Raw genomic sequence first — 20,570 nt, forward strand, 5'->3', positions numbered from 1 at the left:
CATAGTCAAAGTATGACAGCCTCAACTTAATCATCTTGGCTTCCAGGAAAATTTCAGGCTTGATCTGTTCTATGATCTATTTGTTTGCCTTAGCATTTCTTCACCAGCACCACATCTCAAAATAATTAATTTTCTTCTTATTCATGTTCTTCACTGTCCAGCTCTTGCATCTGTAGAGGGTAATGAGGAATACAATGGCTTGTACAATTCTAACTTTGGTGCTCAGTTGTATATTGTTACACTTTAAGATCTAGTCTAGCTCTTTCATAGCTGCCCTCTTCCGATCTCTTGACTGCAGTCCCCATTCTGGTCCAAGGTATGGGAACTATTTTACTATTTCAATTTCCTCAATGTCTAGGTTAAATTTGTGTAGATCCTCTGTGGTCATTTTTCCCCTTTATGTTCCACAGTAATCCTACCTTTGCACTTTCTTCTTTGATATTCTAGGTCTATGATTTTTTTTTTGCTAGTAGTATGGTGTCATCTGTATATCTTAGATTGTTAATATTCATTCCTCCTATCTTCATTCCTCCTCCTCTTGTGTCCAAGCCTGTTCTTTGTGATATCTTCTGCTTACAAGAAGGTGAAAGGACACAGTCTTGCCTGACCTCTTTGCCAATTGGGAACCATTCTGTGTCTCCATATTCTGTTCTAACAGTAGTCTCTTGTTCTAAACAAAGATTTCTCATCAGGATTATCCAATGTGGTGGCACTCCTATGTCTTTAAGAGTGTTCCATAGCTTTTCATGATCTACGCAGCTGAAGGCTTTGCAACAGTCTATAAAACACATAATGAATTTCCATTGGAATTTCTTGGTGTGCTCCATTAGCCGTCATGTGTTTCCTATGTGGTCCCTAGTGCTGCGTACTTTTCTGAACCCTACTTTTTCTTTGAGATTTCTCTTTCCATGTATGGTTGGAGTCTGTGTTGCAGAATTCTGAGCACAATTTTGCTTGCATGGGATACATATAGAAAGAAGGGGGACTTATTTTCTGGACTTCTACTTGTATTTACTTGAACCCAAGTTGCCCTTCAATAATGGAGCACTTTGACTGTCGCTGCAGAGATGCATTACAGTGCAAACAAACAGCAATATTTAGCATAATTATTTATTTTATATTTGTTCTACTTTAAATAATAACTGCTTATAGCTTTTCAGGTTGAATGTGGCCAACTTCATTCTATTAACTATTAGCAATCTGAAAAGGGCAAAGAACCACTAAGAAATCTTCTCAAGGTTCATATATTCTTGTCTATTTTTTTCCCACCTCAACCCCTCTAGCTCCTCAACTCTGCTCAATGGCTACAGGAAAATGAATATAAATGTTTGAGTCTCAGAATAAGTTAATCTTCATAAAAATAAGCTTACTTTGGTCTGTAGTCCCAAAGTACGGAAAAATAAAATGAGATGAGTCATGAACCGAAGCAGGTGCCCTGGAAGCATATTTCTGTCTTTGCAGAGCCATTTGTTAAATTCTTCCATCAAACCTGACAAAATACAAGTCCCAGTTTGCTTTAGTGGTGAGAAACAAATATTTAAAGTTGTCTGCTGTACATGATATATTACCTTAAAAGGACACGGTACATTGACTATAGCTGCATCCTCATACCATGAAGTTAAAAGAATTCATTTTTCACATTCACATAATTGACTAGAACTTTGATGTAGATATGACATCACACCATTGGTGTATCCACATTACAGAATTAAAGCAGTTTGACACCACTTTAATGTCTATGGCTCAATGCGATGTAATTCTGGGATTTCTAGTTTTGTGAGAAATTTATACAAATCCCAGAATTCCATAACTCTGAGCCATCAAAGTTAAAGTGGTATCAAACTGCTTTATTTCTGCAGTGTGGCAGCAGACCAAGACTTGTGCAGACATAAATGCTACTATATATGGCCATGCTGCAAAAGTAAAGGGGAGACAAATATACTCTTCTGTACTACAGCTGAAATCCCATTCTGTTATTAATATATCAATATTTGAAATAACTACATCTCTTTTGTCCCACACACACCTCACTCCTATAAAGTATAAGGACTTTCTATAACAATGGCTCTCAGTTTTTTTATCCTTGTGACTCCTCCCTTTACATCTCACATGCAGATGTCATACCTGTCCCACTAACTCAATGTAGTTTATGAACAAAAATATTTTGTTTGTTTAGTGTACATATTTTCATTTGTACATACACGTATATTCATATTTTAACATTTTACAAGGAAACAATATTGTTCAAATTAGAATAGATTTATTCTATTATATACATTCACTATTTAACTCAATACATGTGTAAATTTTACACGTTAAAAAGTTTGGAAAGAAGAAGAGGGTTCAGGGCCTCCAAGTCTTGCCCCTTGTCTTTGAGCAAATCTCATACCCCGCCTAGGTTTCTCACCCCGCAATTTGAGAACCACTGTTCCACAGGTTTCCATAAAATCACATTAGTTGCATTTCTCCCTGAAGTCAGAAATAATAATAATAATAATAACAACAACAACAATAATATTTATTTGTATACCGCCCTGTGGCGAACCAATCCGGGCGGTTGACAACAGTGATTATAACAGAGTAAAATATAAAATTAAAAAAAAAGAAAGAAGTCATATATGTCAGTTCTTACAGAGCTACTAAAAGAAATGCAGTAAACTGAGATACAGAAAAAGCAAAATTACCATCCACATCTCCCAGGATAACAAACTTTTGAATCACGTGGTAGTGCTCTTTATTTTCTTCCAAAACTCTCTGAAAAACAGTTTGTAAGTTTGAGAAAACACACCATATAACCATACCAAATTATGTACAGCCAAACCATATATATTTTTTGAAGAAGCTTATGTTGCACCACAGCATGATGGACAAAATTTCTGTGAAATAAAGAAGCATATCGTATTCTAAACTATATGCATGCAGTATAAAAATAAAAAAGGGTCTCATCTTCTGTCAGAGCTTGAGGAGAAAAAGTATGCATGCAGCTGCTGAAGAGGGAGAAAGTAAATATTATCAGATCCATGAGGACTGATGCTTCCTTTTATTCATTTTTCTCCCCCCCCCCAATTGTAGACAATTATTCACAATGAGTAAACAAAAAGTTTACTGTTCTGACTAAACAAACAGTTGAGTCAAGTCCAATTCTTATAGCCAGTGGAGGCAAGTCAAACCATTCCCGTCAGCATCAGTTTTCCTAGATATACTGTATCAAAGTCCCTGTGCTTATATTACTGTATATTTTTAAATATCTGGTACTGCCATTGAGAGAGCCAGTGTGGTGCAGTGGTTTGAATGTTGGACTGGAACTCTGGGACACCAAGATTCAAATGTATAAACAGTGCATGAACAGCCAGAAAAGTGTGAGATTCATTCATTCAAAAATTCTAACAGAATTTGATAGGACATGTTCCCAAACAAGTAAAAAGATTGTGGCCCAAGACATAACTTGCAGTAAGCCTTACTGAACTCAATACCTCTGAGAAGACACAAACCAATGTGATGCAAAATGAAAAATAAAGAGTTATCCCTTTCTTTCAGTTCAGGCCCAAATTACCTTTTTGTCTGTTGCTTGAAGTTCTTCGAACACCTTTTCTAAAGTCCAGCTTCAAAATATATTAAAAGAATTGAGACACAGGAATTAATAGGGATGATTCTAATATTGCATCATAGCTACTTATCACACAAATGTTAACTCACTTTGTTTCCAAATATTCTCTAGGGAGTTCTTCCGTTTCCTCCGTGGTCATAACTGAAGAACGAATTTCCTGTTCAACAAGTGTATCCACCATAACCCTGAAATATGCCCAAACTGCATCTTCCCAGGTGTCACAAACTGGAAGAAGCTTTAAGTTTATGAAGAAAAAAATCAGTCAAAATTAAGAGAGAAAACGTAGCATTAAAAATAAGCAAATTATACATAATCTCATACCTGTTTTAGGTTCCCACAAAGTGCTGCATATATTGCTCTTTCATACTTGTCAAACTGCTCCTAAAATAATCAGTTCAAAAATATTTCAAAGATGATTATGTCTTGATTCTTCAGATATTTAAGACATGTACCACAAATGGGTCACTGCTACATAAAAATATTACATTCAGATTCATTTTAAAAGTCATACAAATAATACACTTTTAGATTACTTACATTATCTACTGTAAGCAAATTGCATAAGATTTTCCTTTAAAGTCAATTTCTTACCTTTTCTGCCAGTCGCCAGCAACTTATTTTCCAAATACATCTGTATGGATTGCCTTCTACTGGCTCCAGCTCTGTTCCTGTACATAAACAGTAATTTTATAACCAGGAAAGATGACATTTCAGAATTCAGTAATGAATGTGCAATGTAATGTTCATCAATTTCAGTTTCTCTGAAACCTCTCTCAAAGTTCAGTTGCAGATGTCTTTGAGGAACTTCTCATGAATGTCAATTATTAAAATAGAGAACAGTTCAAAAATGAGCTCTATTTTGCAAATCCTTAGAAATCTTTCTAAAATATTTACAGTCTGTCCTCGCCTTACGCGGGGGATCCGTTCCGGATCCCTCCGCGTAAGGTGAATTCCGCCTATGCTCGAGCCCCATTGGAAACAATGGGGCTTGTGCGCGGCAGCGCGTGCGCGGGGCGCACGCGCCCATTCAATTGAATGGGACGCGCCACCTGTTCCGCCCCACGCGCACCCCGTGGCTTGAGGGCGTATGCTCAAGGCCGCGTATGGTGCGCCCGCGTATGGCGCGGGCGCACTGTACTACTCTGAGCTATTATTTCCCCCTTTCTAATGTTAATTCAACTGCTAATACTGTTTGCTTGCAAATTCTGCCTCTAATTCTTTATGGCTCCAATCTACATCTTTATGATTCCTAATTGTGGAGGACCAGTATTTACACACGGAAGATTAAAGGGGGGGAAAGAGGCTAAGAAAGAGAGAAAAATGGTTTATATCACCCTCACCCCCAGTTCAGCTGAATTACCAGAGCAAACGGGGATTGAGGATTACATATAAAAGAGTACCCTGAAATGACAATTATCAAGACAGAGAGAAGTCAAAACTGTTTGATCTTTTAAACAGGGGCATCCTTTTATTAATATTCCTGGGGAGTGGCTCATTAACATTACTTGTTATTACTTATTAATGACTAGTCACTTTTCAGTTGTTTAGAATATACTTAAAAATGAATAAAAATGCACAAATGGCTAAATGTAGAAATGTACAACCATGACTTTTTAAAAAGGCAATGACACTACTGAAGCTATCCCCAAAGCAACATATTACATCTAATACATGCTTTTTTATAATATATTACTTCCAAACAGCTAGTTGGCCACAGCTATTTGACCACAAGGTTCCACTAAATGATTTAACAAGTCCAATGCAGGAATGCCTTCTTAAGACTTCAGTGACATCCCTAGCTGCAGATGCTAAAGGCTGTTCTTACTACAGCTAATTACAAATACTGGTGGGAAGAAAAGCTGGAATTACAATGCTTACAGAGAAGACAATTCAGTTAATGAATTCTGTGCACTGGGACCATTAGATAATTTAATGCAGAAACCATTTATCTGCATAGAGGGATGTTCAGGCAGTGCAACATAAAGCCATGAAACGTAGCAGAGCTCCCATGGCAATAATCAAGCCCCCACTCCAAGTAAAACTACTGTAGTAGTTCCAGGTTAAGGAGAGCCTGATAGCAGCATAATGATTACATTCAGACATATTCTTCAAACTATTTCTGTACTTGTGTCATTCCTCTTCCCATTCTGATAATTTAATTTGATCCAGCCATAGTCTGCTATGTAATTCAAACCAACTCCCTGCAGTCCTAGTTTGGTGGGCTTGCTCAATTAGCTGGCCAATTTAGGTATCACAGCAAACTATTATTTGCTAATACATTGTCCATTAAGTTAATGTGTGAGTGAATGAAAGGCACACAAGTACCAGGCTCATTACTGATTTTCCTAATCATAGACTGGAGGACGACTAATGTTAAGTCTACCAGTGTTTAGAGATCATGAACAGTCCTAACTGGTCCAATAACATCCAAACAGTGATACCTTTATTGGGCCAACCAAAATGCACAATTACATGTTGCGAGTTTTCGAAGTCACACTAGCTTCTTCATCAACCAAACAGGAGAAAGAATTTGAAGATGTTAGTCATAGGCCTGCATTTTCTGTTACTGGTCTTAGTTCAGATGGTAGGGAGGACTATCTGCATCTACCATCTGAGCTAAGACCAGTAACCTACCATCTGAACTAAGACCATGCAGAAAATGCAGGCCTAAGACTAACATCTTCAATTTCTTTCTCCTGTTTGCCTGATAAAGAAGCCAATATGACTTTGAAAATTTGCAACATGTAATTGTGTCTTTTGGTTGTCCCAATAAAGGTATCAATGTTAGGATGTTATTGGATTTCCTATATAGCCAACACGGCTACCCCTAGATATCCTAATTGGTATTATTAGGCATATTATTAGGCATATGAAATTCCAAGAAATTTGGAGAAAATTAACAGGCAGATTGCAGTGCCATATCATCTCCTATTTCTGCTATATGGACACTATCCACTTCATTTAATACTTGTTAATTTAGTCAGATGACGTATACATCTTTACAGACAGAAATATGGATTACAGAAAGCATATACCCAAAAATTCTCAAAATACATCTTTTAGGAAGAGAGTTTGGGCAAACTTGGTTAAGATGAACAAATGTACAAACAGAAGCCTACACCGCCATACTAACACCACATTTCAGATAAGCACCTCCATTCACATTAGGATCATGATACAGTTTCCATCCTTCGAGAGTTGCGGCTCTCCATGCCTGTCCACATCTTTTGCACAGTCGCTGGGCCTGTAAAAGCAAACATGAGTGGAGCAATTTTGAAGGAAAAAGTCATTCCTCATTTTTAAATAACAGGGCAAACAATTCTTTAGTGCATCCTTAGCCATTATAAAGAATGGCCAGAGTTGTTCCTAGCCTAGAACATGAGCCCTGCAGTGTTCAGGGCTTCAAATACCTGATAAAACTCATCAGGATCAAAGCATGGTTTCAGATCTTGGTTTAATAACTAACCCACAGCTTGTATAAATCACAGTTAAACTAGTTTTAACCCAGCAGATAGAGTTTGCTCACAGATGTGTACACTTAAAGGAAAATCCATATAAAGCTTCAGAGACTTACTTCATCTGTCATTCCTGCTCTAATAAGAGTGAAAAGAAACTTGAGCAACCGTGAATCATCTTCCTGATCCAAATCATCAAGTGGCATTTTCTGCCTTATTGGAGCATCTGGATCCTAAATAAAAGAAAAAACAGTACAGTACAAATTCTATTAAATCATGGAAGCATACTTTTCTATGAATTCCCTGAATTTATGCTAAAGTGACTATGCCAGCCAAGCATAGTGGTTTGAGTGTTGGACTATGACTCTGGAGACCAGGGTTCAATTCCCAACTCAGCCATGAAACCCACTGGGCATTTCTTATTCTCAAAGAAAGGCAAAGGCAAACCTCCTCTGAAATAATCTTGCCAAGAAGGTTGGTCTTAGGGCTGCCATAAGTAAAAAAAGACTTGTAGGCACAACAACAGGAAAATGACAGTACATTCTTTTTTGCCAATTCTTCCTCTGTTCTTCTGTGATCTTTTTAATTCTCTGTGTTGCTCTTCTCACTAATGAGTAAAGAAGCCAGATATGGCCTATACAATTCTAGTTACTATCAATCTACATATGTATTGCAACTCCTGCTTTGGTATAACCTGTTTCTTATTTAAGATGTGCTTGGTTCATGCAGCCTCTCTCAACACAATGCTTTTCCTTTTTTCAGTCGCTTGTAACCTATTTAGAAATCCTCTACAAGGCCCTGATCTCTAGAAGTCACTGGATAGTATGAGTCCTGAGTTCCTTAGTATCTGTCCAAATAGCCCATCGGTATCACCTATTGGATTAATTATATAGACCGAAGTTATTATATGATGTGATATATGTCAAGCTAAAAATCCATCCAGAACAATTTTTTAAAGAACTACCTTTTCCTAACTGACACCTTATTTGACTACACACACGCTCCTTGACCCATTTCAATCAGGTTTTTGTGTATGTCACTCACTGAAATGGCTTTTACTACTGTAGTAAAAGATATTCTAGCAGCTAAAGCTCAGCATCAAACATCTGTGCTGATCCTGTTGGATCTTTTTGCAGCCTTTACTTTGGATCATCAGATATTATTATTACATTTGGCAACACTGTGAATAATGGGGACTGCTTTGTCCTGACTTAAATCTTTTTTGTTTGATTGTTCCTCCTCTGTTTCATTTTGGGAATCCTCAGTTTTTGGTCCTCTTTTTTCATTATGTACAAATATAAAATATTCCATAAAATCACAATAATTTTGTTTATATTTATGTTACACATGCTACCAGTGTAAGATGTTCCATCTTATCACATTTTGAAAAAGTGTTTTAAAACAGTAATTAATTTATTTATATAATGGCCAAAACAGTTGCCAATCCCTACATAAAAACTGTTGCATAAGCAAATGCTACTATGCATTAACTTTATTAGAACATGGAAGTCTGAAACTAGTTCAGACTGGACTACAGCCAGATAAATGCAGTGCTTCTCCATTAAAAAAAAACACAAAAATGTTCCTAATAAATTATTGAAGAATTTTATTCAAACAGGAAATTATTAATTGCTTCTTCATTCAAGTTTAGTTATTTAAGACCTGAAATCAATAAATTACACTTACTAATTCAGTCACAAGTGGTCGTGAGCTCCCAGAAAATGTGTTTAATTGTCGCTGCTTCAAGATGTGCAGGGTATTCTCCCTGAAAACACAAGGCACTTAATTATAGTACTTCAACAGCAGTGGCTACTGAATTAAATATTCTATTACTGAAACAATTACAGTTGGTCCTTGGTATCGGCTGGTGTTTGGTTCTAGGACTCTGCTATAGATACCAAAATTTGTATATACCATTATATACAGTGGTGTAGTAAAATGGTGCCTCTTCTATAAAATGGTGAAACCAAGGTTTGCTTTCTGGATTTTTAAAAGAAAATATTTTCAAGCCATGGATGGTTCAATATGTGGATGGAGAATCTGTGGATATAGAGGGCCGACTGTAGGTACTGAAGTATTTTCTTTGATCAAATAATCTTCTAGGTAGCTTCCAACTCATTGAACATTATGCAAGAACAGTGTCCTTCGCTCACTGGCAAATAACACTTTTCACCTCACTTAAGGCCTCATACAACAAATACTTTAAACATCAGTAGGAAGCTCCCTACATTTGCTCATTCTGTGGCTGACAGCTGAAGCTGAAACTACATCAGTTTCCCCCTTGTTATGATATTCCTTCTGGGAGTGGAACCTTCCAGCATTCCTCTGGCTAGCGCTTGAATGTCTGCTTCCCTATCTTCTGTAGTCCCAAAGCAATTACAGCATCTTCAAATTATTCAGTGCAGACTTGGATCTGAGCAAGTGACTGTGGAATCTGATCTATGTTTACTCACATAGCAGCAATGAGCTTAACTAGATTTACTCCATACAGGATTGCAGCCTGAGGGCTTAAGACCAGAATTCTTTAGTCAAGGGTCTGTTTTTGTTTAAATTCCTCCCAGAAGCACTAGGGGATTCAGTAGACTCACAAGTAGTGCACTCTATAAGCTACACATCACTGGTTATGATGGCTAACACTCCTCCAAAACATTTTTAAAAAGCCTATTGCAGGCTTGGTATAAGGAAAATGGGGTAAATGGAAGATGGCATATGCAAATGAGTTAGAGGAGAAGGACGGAAGGCAAGCGCTTGCCCTCCAAGCCTTATCTCCAGCCTGGTTCCCCCTTGGGAAACAGCTAGGCTGGGGATGAAGAGGAAAGGCAAGGGCTTGCCCCTCAACAGCCCGGCTGTCTTCTGAGGGGACAGCTGGGCTGCGGAAGGGGAGGAAGGGTACTGAGACCCTAAGTTTTACCCTTGACTTATCCATGGGTCATATCGAAATCCTGTTTTGGCCCCCAAACCTGCCCTCGACTTATACATGAGGCTGACTTATAACTGAATATATATGGTAAATGATATCCAGTCTATATCTACACATGTTACTCAGAAGTTCCACTGGGAAAACTGGGCTTATCCAAGTAAATGTGCACTTAATAGTAAAAGTCACTAAACTTTTGTAAGAGGTAGCTGCTGATAAATACTGATTTTGGGTTTTAACATGAATTGTCATAAAGCCTGGCTTTCAAAGAGCCTGCTAGTGAGTTCAGATGTATGATACTGGTTGAGTCTCCTTTATCCAAAATATGAACTACTCCAAAACCCAAAACTTTTTTCAGGGGTGTATGAGATAGTGATACCATTGCTTTCTGATAGTTCAGTATACACACACTTTGTTTTATGCACAAAGTTATTTAAAATATTGCATAATATTACCTTCAGGCTATGTATATAAGTTGAATATGAAACAAAATTGAATTTTGTATTTAGACTTGGGCCCCATACCCAAGATATCTCATTATGTATGTGTATGCAAATACAGGTATTCCAAAAATAGAATTATAAAGTTGGAAGAGACCCCAGGGCCATCTAGTCCAACTCCATTCTGCCATGCAGGAACTCTCAATCAAAACACCTCTGACAGGTGGCCATCAATAATAATAATAAAAGATTTAAAATATTTTTAAAAATCCAAAATACAAAACACTTCTGGTCCTAGAATATGAGATATGGATAAGACATACTCAAGCTGTATTAAAATATTTGTAAAGCCAAGAGAAATAAAATATCTCTATTTTTTTAAAAAAGTAATGTACTTCAGAAATCACAACATTGCTTGTGTACATAGATTAATTTTGCAAACAGTTGCTTGAAATGTTTACAAAATACCAACAGAAAGCAAAAATGAGCATTCAGTATTTGCCATTAACTTACCAATACACAGACTTTGCATAAAATTCAATATTATCAGAAAAGTCTCCGATTTCATCCTTGGCAATACTCTCCAGCCAGTCTACCACCAACTGAAAATTAAATTAAATGTACAAATAAACACAAAATAAGACAATCCACTTTCCTCTAGCATACATCCTACGTTTTACCATGGAAAATCTGCGTCAGCCCAATTTACTAGGAAAAGTCCTCTAGGCCCAAGAGTAAATACTGCTGCAGGCTCAGAACACATATTTGTAAGTAAATAATGTGTTCTGAGCCTGCAGCCTAATCCACGATCCCTTCTTCAATATTTTACGACATTCTGAGAGAAACCATCCCTCTGTTTCAATATGGATTGCAGCTGAGATTTATTAGCATAAAAAAATCCTAAATTGCCTTCAAGAATTATTTTAAACTGGAAGGCTAGGGAGTGAAACATCAGTTATTTCTTCCTTATATCTTACATTTTTGAAACTAATGATCCTGGCTTCTTGCTAGACCTTCCCTTTGGGATGGGTTTTTGAAATGTATTTGTGATATACAGCTTCTGCTCTTAATTGCAGAAGTGGTACCCAAATGCAATACGGGAGACAGGGCATCTGTTTTACAAAATACCAGCAGAACCCTGCCAGGTCTTCCCTTCATGTTTTTAACATCTACACCTGAGATGGAGAACTCCTTGGGATTAAGGGGTGGGTCCATAGATATTATTTATATTATCTATTATCTAGATGTTATCTATCCATATATATTGATCCAACTATTCACAGCTTGAAAATATTTACAAAATATAAATTCCAAAACAACAACAACAAACAAACTTTGATTTTGCCATTTTATATAAGTGACACCATATTACTACACCATTGTTTTAAACAGGATTTGAACATTCACAGATTTTGATATCTATGGGGGATCCTGGAACCAAACCCAAGTAAAGACTTTGTAAAAAGAAGCTTCGTTGTTAGAGGCTTTATTAACTGAGTTATGTCTGTAGCATCATTCCTTGGCAAGCTTGTTTTATGCTCTGATAACTTCCTGAATGGATTCCTGCAACATTATAGCTGAGCTTATCCTTGAAAATGATTTCAAACGTTTAGCTCTTGCAAAATTCAGTACACAGAGTGCATAACGAATAAATTTAGATGGATTCTGAAAGAGCTATACTCTTTCCAAGTCCAATTCAAGGTACTGATGTTCACCTGCAAAGCCTCAAACAGCCTGACAACTAATTGCTTGGAAGAGTGCCCTTCCCTATAGTAACCTGCCCACACTTAAAGTCTTCAGAGTCAGAATAAAGACAAGAACAGAATCTTCTCAGTAGTGGCATACTAACTGTGGAATTTTACCCCCACAGACATATGACTGCCACTGACAATACAAGCTTTTCAGCAGCTCATAAAATAGTTGACCCAGACATTTTAATTTAGGTATACCTTCTAACCATTCTTCAACTGTATTATAATGAGAAATATTATAAAACAATACAATATTAATTTCTATGACTGTACTTAGCCATTGTGTGTTTTATTATGTATGGCTTACTGGCCAGGTATCCTAAAAATGTAGGGCAATTTAGAAACATTTTATTGAAACTAACAAATAGCAAAGCCCTGTATTTAAGTATCTTACGTAGTTGCCAACACTCATAAATAAAAAGAAGCTGTAGCATAGCTGTGCATTTACCTATTTTAAATATGTTAAGATAAATATTGTAAATGTTGCTAAGTACAACAAATCTGTTTTGCTTCTCTACATTAGGAAGAATGGAAAAGCATTTGCCTCCTACCAAACAATCATATGAACTAATAAAGTCTGGCAATTTATTCAGAAGAATAGGTAGCCAGATCTAATGCATATTTAATTGGAAGCAGATACAACTGGGTTAAGTGGATGTATTCAAAAGTAAGTGCAGCCTAATTCTTTTAAAAAAGCATTATTTTAAATCATACCTGAGTTTGTCGAACCAATGAATCTCTCTGGAACAGGTTGTTTACAGCAGTCTTTTCACTAGCATTTATAACCTAGGGAACAATACATTCATCTTCAGATGAGTGATCAACAAATATTATTTTTGTTCAGCTATGTGACTATCTTTTTTCTCTTGGTTGCATCCAGTGGAATAGGATCTGTAAGCAAAGTGGATTCCCACTTTCCTCTGTAACCTCCTCCCTAAGTCTAGTCCAGAGAATGAGAGGGCTTCATGAAGATTATAGTACATGTGAGTGGGGACTGCTATGGAAAGGCAGATTTCTTTTCTGTGAGTAGGAGTCCATTTGCACAATGCTCTACTTAAATGTTTTGGACATTTAGATAATATTTGAGAATTTCAAAGTTATTTTAAGTATTTCATTCCATAGCTTCATGTCTATGCTCCATTACATTTCAAACAGTGCAACACTTGTCATGTGTTTAGACTTGAGCCAGTGTGGCATAGTGGTTTGAGTTGGACTGTGACTCTGCAGACCAGGGTTCAATTCCCCCTCAGCCATTAAACCCATTAAACCTTGGGCAAGATATATGTTCTCAGCCTCAGGGGAAGGCAATGGCAAACCTTCTCTGAATAAATCTTGTCAAGAAAAACCTGTGATAGGGTCACCATAAGTTGGAAACTAAAGCACACAATAACAACAAATGCTTTTATAGGAAATGATTGTAACAAAACTTACTGCAACATCAAACATGGTTTCATCTTCCAAAGCAGACTGTATCCTATCCCTGGATTTAAAGGAAAGAATTTTTTTAGTGCAGATTAGCATTAGATGTTATTTTTCAATACCTAAAAACAAATGAAAACATTTGGACATGATTCTCACAGTCATACGTACACTGTCTATATACAAGAGATCCTCTTAGCTTTGTTTCCCCCTTCTTCCACCTAGACTTATTCAATGTTATGGAAACTGAAAGATCTCTTATCCTTATGCAGGCCCACACTGTCTTGCAAGTTATATTTCTTACAAGTTCTACTCAGGGCTTCAGTCATATTGGGATTCTTCATACCAGAAACAGCTCCTGTGTATTTGTATATTTGCAAATTTACTTTTGTGCATATCTTCCAAAATAGGTGACACTGCATCTTTCACTCAACTCCTTTATTCTCCTATTAATTCACTAGTATCTTCAAAGCACAACTTGACAGTAGTCAAAAGTTTCAACATACTAGACTACCTTTCCCCTGTATTCTGCAAGAATGGCAATAGTTATTTCACAACAACTACACAAATAAAACACATAGCAGAGGAAGGAAAGGTTGACTCCTCCCTAAGTACTGAATCTCTTTTTCCCTTTAACAATTGTGAGTAATCGGTGATCCTTCCAGATATTTCTGGATTCCAACTGCCACCAAGGCCACATGACCAATGGTCCAGGATAAATGGAGTTTGAGTCCAGATATCTAGAAAGGCAGATCCCACTTCTGCTCTAGTAACTCAATGAAGAAGCAAGATATTGTTAAAACAAAGGTGGGGAATGTGGTTCTCTAGATCTTATTGGAGTGCTATTTTCATCCCTTATCATGGCCACAGGGATAGGGCTAATGAGACTTGCACTCCAACATACAGAGGGGCACTTGTTACACATTCCAACTTTAGAATATTAAGACCATTTTATCTGAGTTGCCTTTCAGCATCTGGAATTAAATCATTTTCTTTCATAGTCTTCTGTTATTGAAGCTGCATTTGGTTTTGTCTAGGGATATTGCCTAGCTCAATTAACAATGTATTTCCTAATAAATGGGTTGTTTGAATAAAATGTTGCTGCTTTTATGATGTTGTTTCACAAATATCAGTGTCAGTGACCTGAAGACTGAAAATTAATTTTTTTAAAAATAAAAATTTCAAATCAAGCTAATAGTTAGTTAGGCAACTGGGCAATATGGTTTAAACGCACAATATGTAGGCTGCATTATTTTCAGCCTCAGAGGAAGGCAGACAAATCAACTCTGTGAAGAGTTGCCTGTGGAGAAGAATTGTAACAAAACAGAGATTTGTTTCTGTGAGAGGCCAGACAGGGAAAGGATGTGACAGTAAGAAACAGATAGTGTACAGATAGGACAGTCAGCTAGAGGAAAGAACTGACTGGAAGTTTAAAGAGCTAGAATTGATTGGGAATTGCAGAGTTAATATATTTATTACCTATGTCTTAATAAACTTCCACTTGTTTGTCTTTACCATTTTCTCCATCTGTTCATATTAAACTTGGAGGAGGGCTAGTCACGCTAACCACAGTAAACCCACCACCACAACATAGCCCACATAAAAGGGGTCACCCTGAGGCTCAATTACCAAGTCTAGGAAGGGATTAAATGGGGAACAAAGGCAGGGTGAGTAACAGGTTTCCAAGTGTTGGAACTTCAGAGCCAACCTGCCAGAACCTGTCATACCCTCTAAACAAATTTTGCCAATAAAATCCCAGATTTTTCATTGCCATAAATCAGAAATAACTTGAGGGCACACAACAACAATATCCCACTGAACATGGTGAGAAGCCACTGAGTAAGAACACATAGGACAGCACTGCAAGCTTATGAAAAGCTTTTGAAAAATTTGCATAGGTCCCTACACAGAAAAAATAAAGTCTGTTTCCTTACTGTTTCACATGCATTCAGTGCTGTCTTACAAGACATAAAACATATATAATTCATGGAAGCAACATATATAATCTACACTGAGGTGTCTAGATCTGCAATCTAAAAGACCACAATATACTAAATTAATGAGCGATGGGCAGGGAACCAAGCATTCTTTGGGGTGGTTTACCTGTAAATTGAGGACACAAGTCTCCATGTTACCATCTCTTGCTTGAGAAGCCACAACACACTGGCAGTTTTTGAAAATTTTTGTTGTCCAGGAGTTGCTCGGTATACTATTTTTTGAAGAATGTTTACCTGATATTTAAAAATCAGAAACCTTCATTTAGTCTACATTGTTTCACCTAGTATATAATATTTCATCATCCATAAAATAGTGTGTATATGTGTATGTGTAGCTGGCTTTACAGCAGAGTTGGGAATCATACAGTCTGCAGGTGACATGCACTCCCCCGACACACACTATTTTGTGCTGCCCCAGAAAATCCCCTACTGAAAACAGTTCAGGGGACAAAAAGGGACTATGTCTCCTAGAATCCCCAGGAGAGGCAATTATCCTTTAAAATAAGGTGCCTCTCTCCTTTGTCTTGTTTAACAAAATGTTTGTGTTGTTGCTGGTTTTTTTTTTTTTACAAAACTGGAAATGCACTTGTAACCACTTTCAGTTCTGGGGCTGAGGGTTTGGAACAGGTGCAGCCTGTGGTTGGTCCAGGGCTCAAAAGTTAGCCTCATGAGGCTAGCCTGTTCTCTCTTTCTTCACAGTGTAAGCAGAAAAAAAGTGACAGGCAAGGTCCTGTCCCAAGAAATATACAGTCAAAAGTGCAATATAACAAGTAGAAAAGAGATATGGAAGAGCCATAGATAAACTGCCTTTATGTTGCGTGCTCAACACACCATATGTCATTTAACACTTCCTTTACAGCCAAAAATACCAAGTAGCTACTAGCTTCATCTTAAGCACATATGCTTTAATGTTTAATGAATGCCACACCTGCTGTACAAGTTCTGTAATTATTCACTGACAAGAACTTACTAAATTAAGTAATGAATGAATGAGTTAACATATAACAAAAACAAAACAAAAAAAATACCTGGCTACTGCAAATATCTTCATACTCATCTGTAAGTTCAAAAATGGTATTTGAAGTGTGCTTTAACAACAAATGCAGAAAATCGGAGTACATGCTCCTAGTAGCTACAGTCACAAAAGAGAAAAAAAAGTACATATTAGAACAGCTTTACTTTTAAAAGTTCTAGCTTGTAACAAGGTACGGTAATGTTTAAATTATTTTTTCTAATAACTGTACACACTAAGTACTACATTTCACAGTGCCTTATTGTAGCAAGGTGTCCTGAAAGGTTTCTAGAATGGTAAAACGAGTGTCTTCATAGGATGATTCTAACACTTCTTAAATCAGAGTTATTCACTCATAATAAATCCAAGTCACCATACCAAAACAAAATAACCCACTGTTGTCATCCCAAGTCTGTAGTAATGCATATGTGATTTGCCTAACATCTTCAAGTGTATCATATCATATCATATGTATATATGAGACACTTAGCATTATACTAAATATGGTCATTTCCCTAAGGAACTGTTTTTCTATAACTGTAAAACAAATCAAACTGGATGACCTAGTGTAAACCACTCAGACATAAATTCAGTCACTTATTTCAGCTACAGAAGACCCAATGAATTAAAGGGATTTACATAGGGGTTCCATTCAGGTCTACCCTAGCTGGGCCTCACAGATTATGTAGCTCATTAACAGAGCACCAAAACTGTGCTAAATATGTATGTAAAAAAAGCACAAAGGTGAAAAGTAATCTCATACCTGCTTCCCCAGGATCATCCTCATTCAACAAAACAGCACTCTTAGTGACATCTTCTGTTGCACTGTAGTCTAAATTTGTGAACATCACTGAATGTGGAGGCGTGAGTGCAGTTGTGCAATCATTGTCATCTAACTGAACAATACAAAAGAAAGAATAATGAAGGATAAAGAATAAAGCCTGGATTCAAATCCAATGGTTTGACAGTATAATAGTTTATTATATGAATTTTTGTTTGGTAATGAAGTCATTCTAGCCAAACAAAATAAATGTCTTTACTAAAGCAAGATGGAGGTCATGGTGAAAACAGGCACTCTCATACACCCTAGGAACACTAGACATGCCTAGAAGTAAGGTCAACTTTGGGAAAATCAGTGCAGGATAAAGTGCTGAGTCAAGAAACATTGATGGATGGAGAGACAAGAGAGCCATAGGAGGTCTGCAGTGTGATACAGGTGTTGGACGAGGCGGCATTTGTCTCCTCTGTTTTGGGAACAAAGTTTGTTTTGTTGTAGAGAAAATCCTGCCACATGAGGAATCAAGAGAAGAGAGGATGCAGAGAAGATGGAATGGCAGTGCTAGAATAAAGTCTGTTCTACTTCCTGGCTCTGCTCTGGGTGTCTGGCCTTCTTCATCTCTTCAAAGTGCATGTGTGAACAAGCAAACAAAAATGTCACTCAAATACAGCAATCCCAACTTTTAAACTCCTTGCTTCTCCCACACCAGTGACACACACCCATGCTGTGGACTCTTAGGCTCCCTAAAAATGTATTGGAAAGAAGAAAAGTTCCTACATGACCATCATTTCTATCTACTAATGCTTTATATTAATTAATTATTCACCACAAAATTACATGGCTGCCCACCAAAACATGTTATTTTATTAGCTCATGAACTGAAAATAAGACACAACACTGTATCTCCACACACACCCAAAAACAAACAGAAAAATGCCTCCTAAAACATTCTGAGCAACAGGAAAGTAACAGAAGCCCTTAAAAGCTTTAAGAAAAAGAAGCCCCACATTGCTTATTGTCCTTCAAGGACTGTAGTGTCAACACAAGATATTATGGCATGCAAAATGATAGCAAAACTATCAGCAATGAAATGTCAACCTTAGCAAGAGTATAAACAAAGGCTGCATCTTCCATTCATTCAAAGACTGAAACTTTCTTACTTTGAAAACATGACAAGCTTTTGTAGCTTTCAAGGTGAAAGCTGGGACACTGGCATAGTTGCTAGCAGAAGAGCAGTTACTTTACTAGCAATAACTACAGTCAACAAGTCAATGATGTCACAATCACATAATGGCAGAGCTTTTCATGTTTAGTCTCCAAAATGAAAGCATGCTTTAGCAGTATGCTAGAGCAGGTGAGGTGATAATTCTGGTTCTTCATGCTAACTATTAAATAACTCATTCCATACTATTAAAAATATTATTAATCTGATACAGCTTCTCTAAACTAGGGGATAGTTAAAATCAAAACCGCTCTTAAAAAGCTATTTCATGGGAAATGAAAATTAATTAATTATGGAAAGGAATATTGTTAATTTTGTATGATTTTATGCTCTATAATGTAATTTATAAAGTTTTATTAAAAGAAAAAATTTGGCCACTCTTTATATTGCTCCAGCAGTAAAATCAAGATGCGTTTATTGATAGTTATATAAGAAAATTAAGGCCAATGAGAAAAGAAGTAGTTATCAACAAGCTCAGAGAAACCTTAAACAACAAAAATCATACTCAACTATAAGTCGACTTCATGTATAAGTCAAAGGCAGGTTTTGTGGCCAAAGTTATGGATTTTGCCATAACCCATGGATAAGTCGAGGGTTAAACTTGGAGGCTCCTGTGTGTATGTGTGCATGCAGCAAGAGGGACTCTAATTGAGGCTTTTTGCTTCGATGTTTCAGCTTTTGTTTCAGCCTTCATTCCCCAGACAGTGAAGAGGGACTCTTAAACAAACAAACAGCAACATCAATCTGTCACCCAGGACTCCTTCTGCTTGGCACAAGAGAGAAAGAAAGTGCATGGAGAAATCTGAAAGAGCTGCTATCACATTACCATAGTGACCCATAAATAAGTTGACCTGGGCTTTTATCTTTGAAAGATTATGCTACATCTTTCTCTCAGCCAGTCTCAGAGATGCTACAAGACCCCTTTGCATACTGATACAGACTAACATGGCTATGTCTTTGAATTCTACCTCCACAGAAAGGAGAATTAGAACCAATTTTAGGAAAAATAAAAAATAATACTATACTGCTAATCCAATTAGCTTCTGTCGTTAGCTATCCAGAAGAATACTCCACTACAGACAGCAGAATTTACTTTTGAGTAAGCTTTTTTTTGAACTAGATTGTATTGTTAATGGTGTGTAAGTCCACTGTGAAGGATGGGAGATTCAGCAGTCATACATACTCCATGCAGCCCATTCCAAGTTAGCATGTTCTTACCATAGATAGATTTCCAAGACGCCCAGGAGTATGCACAAGATAAGGAGATTTTCCCCCTGTGCCCAGAATGGTAGACATGTTTGGTTGCTTCATTGAACTCCGGCTTTGTGGAGTAACTGGGGGGAAATATTACAGTATTTTTTTCAAAGAGTAACAGGATCAAGTCATGACATTTGTCAGTCTCTCTAGTGAGATAAATAAATTTATGTACTTGCATTACAAAAAGAACCATTTTCTTGTGCTGAAAACTCTTATCTTTAAAAGATACTAACTTAATTGAATTTTGACTGAACTGTGTGAGGGAAAGAAGAACACGATATGTAAACATTTACAACATTAGTAAAATTCCTGAAATAAAACAAGCATTTGAACAGTAAATAAAGCAGGGCATTAAGTACAAAAGAGCTTACAGGAGTGAGAAAATAGTCCTGGAGTCCTGGGAACTGTCACTCCTCTTGTTGCCATGCCACTTAAACTGTCATCTAGGGAAGCAAGGACTAAAAAAATGGAATCAAGTTAAGAAAATAAAGTTTCTACATTGTGTTTCATTATTCAGAGATCTCTGGCTATAACAGATCTCATGAGAAGATCATCTAGACAGGGTCACCTCTTTCTTTCCCTCTCTTCCTTTTAAAATCCTTTCCCCAAATCCTTCTTTTCCACAAAACCTTGGCTGAAACTAGATGAAGTGGCAATTATTTTTTTAAAAATGCAAATTATATCAGATGGGAGGGAGGACAGATAATAAACAGAG

General features: G+C 37.0%; 1 protein-coding gene across 3 annotated transcripts in view; it reads right to left on the reverse strand.

The window, feature by feature from the left end:
• NUP107 (nucleoporin 107) overlaps window positions 1-20,570 on the reverse strand; it is a 30,842-nt gene that overhangs the window by 7,458 nt on the left and 2,814 nt on the right. For 2 of the 3 annotated variants that reach the window (XM_042467811.1, XM_042467812.1), the window contains exons 3-19: window positions 20,227-20,313; window positions 19,817-19,932; window positions 17,362-17,494; window positions 16,615-16,718; window positions 15,693-15,820; window positions 13,602-13,650; window positions 12,885-12,956; window positions 10,933-11,021; window positions 8,749-8,827; window positions 7,182-7,295; window positions 6,761-6,851; window positions 4,199-4,275; window positions 3,929-3,988; window positions 3,697-3,842; window positions 3,554-3,602; window positions 2,685-2,754; window positions 1,371-1,489 (exon numbers count right to left, since the gene is read on the reverse strand). In XM_042467811.1, the coding sequence (XP_042323745.1) occupies window positions 1,371-1,489; window positions 2,685-2,754; window positions 3,554-3,602; window positions 3,697-3,842; window positions 3,929-3,988; window positions 4,199-4,275; window positions 6,761-6,851; window positions 7,182-7,295; window positions 8,749-8,827; window positions 10,933-11,021; window positions 12,885-12,956; window positions 13,602-13,650; window positions 15,693-15,820; window positions 16,615-16,718; window positions 17,362-17,494; window positions 19,817-19,932; window positions 20,227-20,313 (1,583 nt within the window). Of the gene's footprint in view, window positions 1-1,370; window positions 1,490-2,684; window positions 2,755-3,553; window positions 3,603-3,696; window positions 3,843-3,928; window positions 3,989-4,198; window positions 4,276-6,760; window positions 6,852-7,181; window positions 7,296-8,748; window positions 8,828-10,932; window positions 11,022-12,884; window positions 12,957-13,601; window positions 13,651-15,692; window positions 15,821-16,614; window positions 16,719-17,361; window positions 17,495-19,816; window positions 19,933-20,226; window positions 20,322-20,570 lie in introns of all 3 variants that reach the window. The other variant, XM_042467810.1, reaches the window with a different exon arrangement.

This window comes from Sceloporus undulatus, chromosome 5 (assembly GCF_019175285.1).
Source record: "Sceloporus undulatus isolate JIND9_A2432 ecotype Alabama chromosome 5, SceUnd_v1.1, whole genome shotgun sequence".
NCBI lineage: Eukaryota > Metazoa > Chordata > Lepidosauria > Squamata > Phrynosomatidae > Sceloporus > Sceloporus undulatus.